General features: G+C 39.0%; 1 protein-coding gene across 1 annotated transcript in view; it reads right to left on the reverse strand.

The window, feature by feature from the left end:
* Window positions 1-1,062: 1,062 nt before the first annotated feature.
* Window positions 1,063-12,582, reverse strand: part of GRID2 (glutamate ionotropic receptor delta type subunit 2) — a 1,380,265-nt gene continuing 1,368,745 nt past the window's right edge. The window contains exons 15-16 of the mRNA XM_081109363.1: window positions 5,920-6,160; window positions 1,063-3,315 (exon numbers count right to left, since the gene is read on the reverse strand). Coding sequence (XP_080965489.1) covers window positions 2,893-3,315; window positions 5,920-6,160 — 664 coding nt within the window. The 3' untranslated portion in view covers window positions 1,063-2,892. The remainder of the gene's footprint in view (window positions 3,316-5,919; window positions 6,161-12,582) is intronic.

The raw sequence follows: 12,582 nt of genomic DNA on the forward strand, positions 1-12,582 counted from the left end.
GGAGCCATGTACCTGAGCCATCCCTACCTTTCCAATCCACGAGGACCAGTGAACGTGACCAAATGGGACTTGGCAGAGTTAAACAAACAAACAAACAAAAAAAGACCCAGTTTTAAGCCTCAGATTGACAAACTTGTGCGCCAGTCCCATCTTCCTGGCATCTTATTTCCCTTATTTGTAAAACGAGGCAAGATGGTCTAGATGTCTACAGTTCCTCTAGATGTCTATGGTTCCAACATTTGAAAACTTCATTTTCAATGGGATTTTAGAATAGCAGAAATTTTAATCTAAATTGAATATATTTCCAGATAGAAAACCATTGAGCAATTTAAATGCAAGATGAATTATTGTTCAAATGCAATAATGTATTAGAAATAATTTGGAGACAATTAAATTTCAAATTAATAGATTCAGCATGATGAATTTTTCTCTAACAGCAAAACAATTATTAATAAGTAAATTCTGAGTATAATAATTACCTTTGATTTTCTTTTTGCTATTATAGTGACTGCACTGTTTACACACAACAGGATAAATCTGTCCCCAAAAAGTGCTCACAGCGACATCCATAAAGAAAAACAAATATATTGTGTGTTCAAATAGTCTCGAATAGCAGAAAAGCAGTATTTCGTTGGTTTAGGACATCACTTAGCATTGTTTTTAGAGGGCCACACATTTCGGCAAAGTTCGGCTATCAAAACTTAATGTGTTTTATGCATTAATGAACTCAAGATAAATTTTTAGAAAAATTCAGTCCAATGGGTGAGGAAGTAAGCATTTTCAAATTTTGTAGTTAAGACTTCAATGGTATGAGAGCAAGTTTAGAAAACATTTTTATTAGACAAATTATTTAGACAAATTATACACAGAAAGCTCTGCCACTCATAACTGAGGCCTCCAAAAAGTGTTTTGTGTATTTGTATAATAGGCAATACATCAAAATAGGCCTATTTTAAATATTGTACATGGTTAACAGTTTGATAGCTAAAATCACTGAAACATCTGGTATGTCCCTATATAGCTTTTTGTAAAGATTTTTTTTTTTTTTTTTTTTTTAGTTTTAAAATCAGAGTCGTGGATGAGATCATGAGTGTTACAAGGGAAAACAAGTTGTGCATGCACTTAAGTACTTGTTACCCTGGAAACAAAATGGTTTTTGCATGATAAGAAATTTTTCTGCCTTACACAGTAGACAATATTTGAAGATTTAGTACAAAAACAGTGACAGTACAAGATGCTCCCCAGAACAGAATTAGCATCAAAATATAATATACCTTAAGAATATACCTTTTAATTTCTTCTAAAGCAAATCACATACGTTGGTTCCTACATCAATCCTAGCCACAGAATGAATTAGAGTAAAATAAGTGTATGGCTGCTAAGAACACAGGATAAGTTCTCGCTTCCTACTTATCACGTTTTAATTTAAGGATTACAAACAAAGTTCATTTTACATCTCTAACAGGTAAGAATGCTGCTTTAAAAGGGTTGTGCACAAAGAGGCACTGTTTTTGCTGTCATCCTTCTAGACACTTGGCACTAATGTAGAAAATACGTAACTCCTCCAAATAGAACCAAATAAAAAAGGGGGTTTAGTAGAGAGCCCCGTATGGTTATTATATTTTCTTTTTTAGGATAACGTATGACGGTAATTAAGGCCACATCAATATTTCTTCAGGGCTCCCACCTCTCCCCAACTACAGTTGTGTTAATTGGCTTACTGCTTTGGAAGAGACTTTACCAACCTTCAATGATCTATGTTTAAACTCTCATAGAGCTCTATGTGCTGTTGCAGATGTGGTTCGGCTAATAGCTTTCCCCATTTAGATAATGAATTAAAAGTAAAATTATTACCAAGGTTAGCTTTATGCACTGCTGAGTAACAAATGCAAAACCTATTCAAATGAGTTACATCTAGGAACAAAGAGTAAATCGCTCTGGATGTTTTAATAACAAAAGTATAAAATATTCTCTGTTGGCAAACAATGCGAATCAGAATAACATTAAAGCAACCTGCCTTTTCTAACTGAAAAGACCCCCTGCACTATACATAGTTCCTGTATACAATACTTTTTTTTTAAACTAAAGCTTTATTAAATGAATTGCAATAGCAATGGCCGCCTTTCAATATATATACACATTATATAGGTGCATATATATGTATATGTATGAGATACTAATTTATTTAACACAATAGAGGCTTCTGCCATATGATAAAGTTTACTGTACATAAGAAAAAACTTTTAATACTGTACAATCACATAAAGGTCATATGCACTGTTGCAGTGCAAGAGTAATTTTAACTGTAGTCTTGACTGGCATATTAATGGCTTTTTTTTGTAATCCTACAAAATTGCATTCTCATATTATGTGGCCTGAATGGTCTTTGAAGTATTTTATAGACACTGCAGGGGTTGCCTTTGGTCCACAGTTAAAGGACACTGAACAGCAGTGGAGCATTGTATGGATGCAGCAGAAGAATGTAAAAGACTGAAGTTATTGCAATTATATCTTCAAAAAATAGAGAAATGTTACGTAAGAGGCCTTTATGTAAAATTAATCCTGCATATATACGTTTAGTATTCCCAGTGCACATTTCCTATACTTGAAGTACAGTATATGAAAAGCGGACTATTTGGATCCTAGTACACTATATTCTGGGGGAACAAATAGAGTAATGAATAATAGCAGAAGGAGATGTATCAGAAGAGAGGGAAAAAGAGAGAGAGAGAGAGACAGAAATAGAAGAGGGAGGAGGGAGAGCTAGAATTGTTACTAATAATCCTGATTAAAAAGAAAAATGTTACATCCATGTTAGTCCCACAACATTACAGTTGCTCCTTGCAAAGGGAGTCCTACAAAAGAAACAGTGAAGAGATTTTTGTTTGATGCTCATATGGAGGTGCCTCGGTCTGGATCGCTACCCAGATTGAGCCCCAGGGTAGGAGTTGGTTGATAAGGAATAGATGACATTGTTTTTATAGGACTCCTGAAAAAGCCCCCATTAGGTGCCCTGTGCCTAAAAGGGCCAGTTCGGTGCTCAGGCACGTTGCCAAAAGCGAAACCAGAGGCAGCTTTAGCTGACAGTGTGCGGCTAAGAGTCTGGATCTGCTCTGGGATAAAGGTGGTTGTGGTAATATGAGTGTTCCTGAAATCACTGATTTGCTCCAGTGCTTGTCGTGTTGGCAAAGTGTCAATGTCCAGAGGGGTCAAGTCAATTGACGAGGTGGAAAACTGTTTATGGGGGCTGTCGTCATCTGTGCACAAGCTATTTACACGTCTATGGAGATGCTCCAGGTCAATTTCCTTGTCATCCTGGAGATGAAGAAAAAGAAGATAAGGTTCTCATCAGTACTAGCTCCCATGGTTAAAAAAAAGTAGTTCAGCAAACATGATATGTAATGAACTGAACTTTGGGGTTTATTCATTTAACAAGTATTTATTGAGCACCTAATATGAGCCAGGCACTGTCCCAGGTTCTGGGGGTACCAATAAGATACTGAGATAAGGTTATCTATAATAAATATTTTTCTTGCAGTTGAAGTTCTAAAATAAGCATATGCCACATGCAACTACAAAATATGGAAGCAGTAGATGGGTGATTGCTTTCTATTAGAGCAGCGACAGACCCAGGCAAAATTGTACAAATAAAAAGTATGGTTTTGGCAACTTATTCCCCCCTCTCCCCCCACCTCTTCTTTACCCATGGTGTCTTATTTCAGAGTATTTTATTCCAAGTGAGATATTTGTTCCTTTCCACTACTCACTCCTAACTCTAACTTTCCATTCTTAGAGATAAGTGGTACAATATGCTGATATGCTAGTTCACACTAGAGTGCTAGTGACTATTACAGTGTTATTTCTCCTCAGGCTAAAGATATATAAGATTGTTTGGAGAGAGTAACATTTAACACAAAAGAATCACTTTCTAACTGAAGGACTTCATACACTCAAGCTACCTAGTACCTGAGGCAATTTTGTGAGGTCAGCGGGACTTTTCAAGTCCTCGCATGCGAGTAGCAGTTTTAGTTTAGGTTCTGGTATATGCTACATGCTCTCTAAATCAAAGACGCTTTGAGCTATGACAATGGAGTCTCAGTAAAACGGTGCTTAATAAAGGAAAAGAAAGTAAAACCTCAGATTTCTGGAGCTGAAATCAATTCATAAATCCCTTAAGATTTTCACTAAATGGGAGCGTTAAAGCCCAATATTTAAAAAATAAAACTGGCAGGAAATAAAATTGTTCTTTGTATCAATCTTATTTATAGCCAGGTTCAAGAAATCAAATTTGCAAGGATTTAAAAATATCTATTAATCATAAAATAAAATATTTGTTCATAAGATCTGGATTAGCTGTCATGAGTTAGACTGGAGTATGTATTTTTTTTTTATTGTGCTATTATAGTGCTCCTAAGTGAAAAATATTTTGAGTGCATCAGTGTTTTCCTTCTCCTTTCTCATTTCGAAATCCAATAAAAATTTCCATTAATGCAGTGTTATCACTGAGACTTTAGAGGGTTGAAAGATAATTTTATGGTTCCCACAGCAACTATAATGTAGTCATCCATCAACAGATATAATAGTGCAAAAATTTAATATCATATATAGTAATTCAACATATAAGGAGCTTGGGGAGTCCTTAATTTCCAGATTTTTTGAGAATATGAAGTCTCAGCTCTAATGTTGCATTAATGTGGTCTTTTGCATTGAATCAATGTCAGTAGAGATACCAGAAGCTTGTTCCACAAAGAAAATACGACAGTAAAACCTGATTCGTTTTTAGTTCACCCTTCACTAATGCAGAATGTATGATCCTTCAGACAAGTAGGAAGCGAAGATTTATCTTTGCTAAGCCAGGCTTTTCCTTATAAATGGTGCTGATCAATTTTGCATATAAAGTGGTAGGAAGGAATTCTTAGACTAGGAAACGATATGTTTGAAAGGCTGCATTAACATGCAAAAATTCGTATGCAAGCGAGAAGCCATTTTCATTTGTGCACTAAAGCAGATCCTGTCAGGACTTGCTCTTGGCCTCAGTTAGCCAAGGCCTAGTTATAGAAAGTTTAAACTCTCCCTTGAAGCTATCCAGCAAGTCAGATCACTCAGCAAATTTAGGTTGTTTTCATTTCAATTTGTGAAGCTTTAGTGAATATGATTTTATTATTTTAAACATTTTCACATTTTTGGTTCAGTGGAAATAAGATAGTTATAAATCTCATAATTTTTTTTTTTATGAAAACAGGGCACATATGCCACTTTAAGATAAATATGTGTAATTCTGTGAGCATTCTCTCAGATCTCTGGAAAAATTTTAATATGGACTTGGAGTTGAGCTAACTCAAGAGTAAGGGAGAAATATTGAGTTTTAGATGATTCCATGATGTGGATTTGTTGAACTTAGGGTCATCAGAGCTAAAAACATAACCGCTTCTCTTAGGTCTACATACAGAGAGAGGGCAGCAGTCCCTGGTGGTAAAGAGAAAATTCTAATTATTTTACTGTCATATTGGATTTCTTAGGCCGAATCTTAGAGACACCAAGTAATTTAGTTATAAGTTAAGCAAGTCATGGCAATAACAAGATAAGCATCTTTGCGAACTGGTCAAGGCAATCTCAGCCTTTAACAAATCATTGACTTAAATTCTATCCAGAGATTTGGGAGAATTTCAAAGCCCGTTAAGGCACATAACATTGTCAGTCTTTCAGATACTAGATAGTCTCCTCTTTATCGATCTGGGATGTCTTAAAATGGAAACTGATATTGGCCTTACCAATTTTTTGGCTTCACAAATTTATTTCCACTTTTCAAGACAAGAAGCAACAAGGACCCTCCCCCCAACCCCTTCCTCGCCATCATCCTCCCCACAGACACAGCCTGCTCCCTGGCCCAGCTCACTGCCCAAGCTCCCAGTCAAGTACCTCTTTGGATGGGACCCTGGAGCCTTTCCTCTTGTTCCACCACGTCTCCAGCATGGCTATCAAGCAGGAGAGGACAATCCCAGCAGCCAGGATGCAGAAAACCCCTGCGAAGCTCTTTATGTCCAAGGCACCTCCTTTCTGCTTTGTGTCCACTGAGGAGTACAGGTCACACTGGCCGTTCTTTGGCCACCACTTGTGCTTCAGGATGTCCATGTCGCCATTCTGCTGAAGCTCCAGGATCCTTGAAGGGGTGGAGAGCACAATCATGTGTTACAGGTACTGCCTCGGGCCACAGCACGTCCACTTGTAACCCCCCTCTAAAGGGGGGTGGCTTTCGAGGTGAAATGAATATAGAGATGAGCCTGCAGACAGAACGCTAGGACACGTCATAGCTTTGATTCTGCAGACAATTGTGCCACGTACTGTCCCTCCTCCTCCCTTCCTCTCTTCTTCTTCTTCCTTTTTCGGTTTCATTCTATAATCCTAAGTATCTCCCCCACTTCCCAGTTTGTCGCAACGTGTTTTCACAATTACATTTCAGAGGCGCTGATTTTATGTGGATTCAAGCTGCTGCCGGCCTGTGTTCCTTCCCTACATGCAGAACGCCGCTCCGGGTCTTAATGCTTTTATGAAGAACGGGTTGCTGCTTAGAGCGAGATGCTGGCATAATGTCGCCCAGCATATGCCACACACAAAGAAATTCAATTAAAAAGACTTCTATTATTTAACACAGTGTGGGAGAAAGCCTTGGGACAAGTTTGAAGTTGAGAAAATGTATCATTTTTGGTTTTTCACACAACTGATCTAGTTTCCCTTTCAGTGCCAAAGGGGAAATCATCTCACCTCACAGAACAGGGAGGAAAGTTGACCGGAGGCTTTCAGAAGTAGTTACATTCAAATAAGAAATATCCTTCTTCTTCTTCTTTTCTTTCCCCCAGAGGCTGGGGGTAGCTGCAAAGACTGCAGCTTTTTCTAGTGTGATTTTCACAGGGGCTTTATTCTCAATTCCAAATACTCTTTTGGTGCTGGCCGAGACCTGCCTAGCTCTGCCTGCCCCCTTGCCCCCTAGCTACACCTCTTCTCACAGGGTGAGACCCACCAGGGCCAAAGCCACGAGCCTGTCCAGAGTGAGCACCATCCTCCGGGTTCCCTAGAAGTTCTTGCCCAAAGAGCTCCGAGTGCTCGTGAAGGCCCATTCCCATGTATTATCTCCTGAGAGCAGATCTCACAGCCATGGGTGCACATGGGTGTGTGGGGGTGTTTGGGACTGTGGGCAGAGCTTGGCTGTGCGTGCTCAGGTGCACACACCTTTGTGTGTGAGTGAGACCCTTCCTTGTGCAGGACAGAGCCGGATGTGGGAGGGAGGGGACCAGAGTCCGGACCCTGTCACTGGTCGGTGCAGAACTCCCAACTAGTCATGAATTAGAAACGCAGACATGGCCTCCCAGGGATACGGAAGGTATCTTTGCCAATGTAAGAGGATAGAACATACTTTATCTCACAGTGTTTAGCTTGATCTGTCACCTTTACATGCTTAAGACTTCAATGGTGTGGAGCCATATTTATACTCTTGGCCCGGGTCTTGGATTATTTGGGGTGAGACTGCTTAAAAATGTTAGAAAGGAAAACTATGCCTATCTGGAGGGAGTAAATAACTCACTTTCGGTAATATTTTACCTTTTTACCTGTTTCATGTCATCCATGGGTCCATAAGAATGAGCTAAAATATAATATTGGGGGTGGGGGTCAACATTCAACCTGAGTTAAACAAGAGTAAGAAAGCCCCGGGGAGAGTTGGTCCAATGTCCATCATCCACCTTTAGATATTCCCATAGCCTCACCCACAGCGCCCCCTGCTGACACTCCAGGAGCCTCCTCACAACCTGGACTTCTTCCTTAGGAAGTGGAGCTGTCTCAAGTTCTTAAAAACAGCAGTTCATTTGATGAATTAAATTTACTAAAATGATTAGGAATATTAATGGATTCATAATATTAATGGATCACCTTTATTCCAGCCTCTATCCCAGGCAAAGCCATTTATATTTAGAAAACACAGAATTTCTCAAAGTGTGTTCCATGGTACACTAGTACCTAGAGGGCTTCTGCAAGAAAAGGGTTCCATGGTCGATAACTAAAAAAAACACACCCTTTGGAAATTTACAGAGAAGTCAGCCTATGAAAGGCCATACGAAGCCCTGCAGATAAGAAAACTTGCATGATGTTGTTTAAGACAGCATTTCCTAAACTTGTCTGACTTTCATTCCCCCTTTCTCATTTTTCTCCCCAATAACATAATCCATAGAGCTGGAGATTGGAGGGATACACTGGTAAATAGTGCCTTGATTCAAAGGAACAACTACTTGTGGGAATTTGTGACACCGTGTTAGGTATCACACACACATGTGTAATCACAACATCAAACTGCTTGCTTGACTTGTCCATGAGTGCTATCCAAATGACATTAGCAAACCCTTTAGGTATTTGCCTGCCTAAAGACACTAGGTGGACTAGATACCATTGAATATCTTGAAGGAAAAATTTGTTCATATCTAAAAAAAACCAAACTCTTCTTAAATATGAATTTCTAGGAACATGTAGGAATAGAAGGAAACTATAGCAGCATTTGCTTACTGAAAACATATCAGGGCTCAAAATGAGCTCCCAAGTTCCCCCGCCCTCCCACACCCACCACACTGTATTAGTGCCTGTGGACGTGGGAGAGTTTTCCTTCAGGGCACTTATCATTATTTGTGATCATTTGTGGTTACTTGGTTGATGCCAGTGTGCTCACCATCTTCCATATGGCCTAACACAGAACAAGCACATATTTGTTAATTAAACATACTCAACAGTTTTTGGTAAAAGGGCTCTGCTCTGAGATTCTACTTTTTTCTTATCACTGATGCTGTTTTCTAATTTATTCCATTCCCTCCTATTCACCCATCTATTCAATAAATATTTAAAGAGTGATTTCATGCCAGGCACTTCCTTGGGTACAAAATTTATGTTAAACAACAACTGCACATTCAGCTGGAATGGCCCAGGCAACACTGTGACATCATTTCTTTTTAGTGCCCTCCATTCATGTTAATTTATTCTTTCATTCATTCACATTCATTCAGGAACTCCATCTCCTCAGCAGTGTCTGGTATCACTGACAATAGGTCTTTATTATTTCTACACCTGGAACCATGTTGGTTTGAAAAAGTCATTGGAAGAATGCATACTCTATGTCACCCACTTTGATTCTAATAGCACAAGGTCTTTATCTAAGTAATTTTTGGTCATAGAAATTGTGGACTTAGTGAGCTGGGTGGCAGGAATGCATGAGGGGAAATAGGAAAGAGTCATCTCTACATGCCTTTGAGTATCATCACACATTTACATGGCTCATCACTGAAGCACAGGAGGATAAGGCATTGCAGGGAGATTCCATCTTTGGGGTACACACACCACGTGGGCCATAGGATCCCTCAGTCAAGCCCTGACTAGTCCACAACAGATTCCAGGATACTGGCCAGCATGGAATAGAAGTATAGGAGGGGAATGAAAGTGTTCTCTGAGCCCAGAGTTCTGCCATCCATTCTAGCGAAAACATCTAGTGCTCCGGAAATTCCATCAAAAGGTTGCACTACACCTTCTTTTTTGTTATTTAACAAAAATCATTTAAAGTTTAGGTAAAGAAAGTTCAACACAACCTAATGCACCGCCTTAACCATTTGCACGCCATAAGCATCTATAGGTGCAAGCGGCGGGCCTTTTTTAATTAAATCCAAAATATCGTGGCAGTTAATTGGTTAAAGACTAATGGGATGAGTCCTTGTAATAAAGGAGGAGATATTTTATCTTTCCAAAATGTTCCAAAACACTGCCACCTTTAAATGAGACTTAAAATCACACCTAAAGGAAAGTTTTGCCTTTCTATTAATTATAAGCAACATCGGCATGTGTGTGTGTGTGTGTGTGTGTGTGTGTGTGTGTGTGTGTGTAACAATGCAAGAATCTAGTTGCAAAATTCTTAATGAGTGCAATGAAAATGTTTAGTTCCATAGAATGATTGTTTTTGTTACATGTGCAACTTCCACAAGATGGCAGTCTTTGCTCATAGAGAGCAAAGTGTTAACTGCCGGCATAGTTAACCTGTGGGTTTGAAAGGCTTCAAGTGTCACCTTCTTGGTGCTGTGAACACTTAACCTATTAGAAACAATGTTGGATATTGGACTGTGATGAACAATTGCATGTGTAAAATCTCTTCTTGGAGTGTAGTCAGAAAAGTTCCTGCCATTTTTACCTCAGAGTGATGATAGTAACACTTACTATAGAGTCACTATGGTGAGAGTTAACGAGTCCACAAATGCATCTTGATCATTGCTTTGCACTTAGTAGGCCACCCAAACTCAAAAGCTAGAACGATTACTGTCAGCACATGTGACAACCATTCTTTCTTTGGATCTATTCTGATACATACTTTGTTGTGTTGTTAATCCTTACCCAAGGATATTTTTTCCATTGATTTTTAGAGAAAGTGGAAGGGAGGGAGGAATAGGGAAAGAGAGAGAAACACTGATGTGAGAGAGACACAACGATTGGTTGCCTCCCGCATGCATCTGACCAGGGTGGGGATGGAACCTGCAACCCAGGTATGTGCCCTTGACCATTAGGGAGCTGGAGACCCTTCAGTGATTGGTGAGACACACCAGCCAGGGCTGTTGTAGTCCACACTTCTTAACAGACAGCTATATTCTCAGATGAATCAATCAGTGATTTATTCATTGACAAGAACATTGCATTTCCCTCTTTCGTCCAAAAGTAGCAAAACATTTGTAATCTCAATGAACAGAAAAATCTTAGAAGTCCATAAGACCTAGCTTTAACTTGAAAATGGCTAGTAGATCAATCCAGCATGCATTACATTCTTTATTGATATAAATGAGCAATTTCAGGGGAAGGGAGAAGGGAAGCAAAAGATCTTTCATATTCAAATAAAATACTCAACAGGTTTGAGGCATTCATCTTGAAAAGGTTTTCACTTACTTTGAAGATAATAGCCTCATTTGTGGGTGAGAATTGCACTAATTATTGATCACTTACCATCCCTTTAATCACTACTCTAAAAATTGATTTTCAAATTAATTTAATTATAGCAAAATGGTTTGCCAAAAGGTGGATGCAAATTTCTAATCCCAAATAGGTAATTTTGCTTGTGCTTGTGAATATTATAACAGTCTGTACATTCCTTTCTAATATTCTTATTTTCTGACCCTTAGATAAGTTCCTGAGTTGAACTGTAAAAAAGATACTGGTTATCTAAGAAAAGGACACCTGAATTTTTAGTTGTTTCTGCTGAAAAAGAATTTGGGGGTAATCAGAGATTTAAAAAAAATAAGTGCAGCTCTAGCTGGTTTGACTAAGTGGATAGAGCATTGGCCTGTGGACTGAAGGGTCCCAGGTATGATTCCAGTCAAGGCACATGCCTGGGTTGTGGGCTCGATCCCCAGTAGGGGGCATGCAGGAGGCAGCCGGTCAATGATTCTCTCTCATCATTGATGTTTCTCTTCTCCCTTCCTCTCTGAAATCAATAAAAATGTATTAAAATATAAAAAAATAAAATAAAATAAGTGCAGAGGTTCTTTTTTTTCAGGTAGTTAACCCATGGAATACTATGCAGCAGTAAAAAAGGATCTTACCCTTTGAGACAGCATGGAGGGACTTGGAGAGTATTATGCTAAGTGAAATTAGCCAGCAAAAGACAAGTATCATATGATCTCACTCAGATGTGGAGTCTAATGAACGAAATAAACTGATGAAACAAAATAGACCCAGACACATAGAAGCATGGAACAGCCTGATGAATCTCAGAGGGAAGGCGGGGAAGGGTAGGTGGGTGGGAAGAGATTAACTAAAGAACTTGTATGCATATGTGCATAACATGGACACAGACAATAGTGGGATGAATGCCTGAGGTGGCGGGTGAGTGCAGGCTAAGAGGGGTCACTGAGGGAAAAAAAGGAGACCTATGTAATACTTTCAACCATAAAGATGGAAAAAAAACATCATGTGACAGACTGTATGATTTGCACAGGTCACCCCAACTCTTCTTATAACTTACTGTACTGTTCCTTTTTGCACCTTAGCTCTGACCAGGTTTTGGAAAATGAATTAGGGTTTTGTACTTTTTCTAGATTGTATAACAATTGTACAGTATGAATAGAATGAAATACATGCATGTAAAATAGACCCCCCTGCCCCAAGAATTTGGGAGGTAATCAGAGGTTTTTAAAAATAAGTGCAGAGATTCTTTTCTTTTTTTTCAGGTCATGTATGTAGGAACTCCTGTGACTCTTGTAATTAAAATGTCCTGCTCACATTCATAGAAGCATGAACTACTAGAATACAAAAGACTGAAAATATCTGTTCTATATCTCCTTCCCCTTCACCCTTTCCATAGGTGAGAATCATTTAGGACAAGAATTCTCCCAAATTATCAAATTTAAAGCACAGAGTTTTTTATGTGTCACACTAGGGCAGCCAGAGATAAAAGGCCGAGGGCTCCAGCCACTGCAGGCCCTGCCTTGGCTGTCTTGATGGCTGGATGGTCAATATTTTATCAATATTCTAGTACATCATCTTAGACACATCTGTTGGGAAACACTGCTGTAGAGA

The sequence above is a fragment of the Myotis nattereri genome, assembly GCF_964212035.1.
Source record: "Myotis nattereri genome assembly, chromosome: 1".
In the NCBI taxonomy this organism is placed as follows: domain Eukaryota; kingdom Metazoa; phylum Chordata; class Mammalia; order Chiroptera; family Vespertilionidae; genus Myotis; species Myotis nattereri.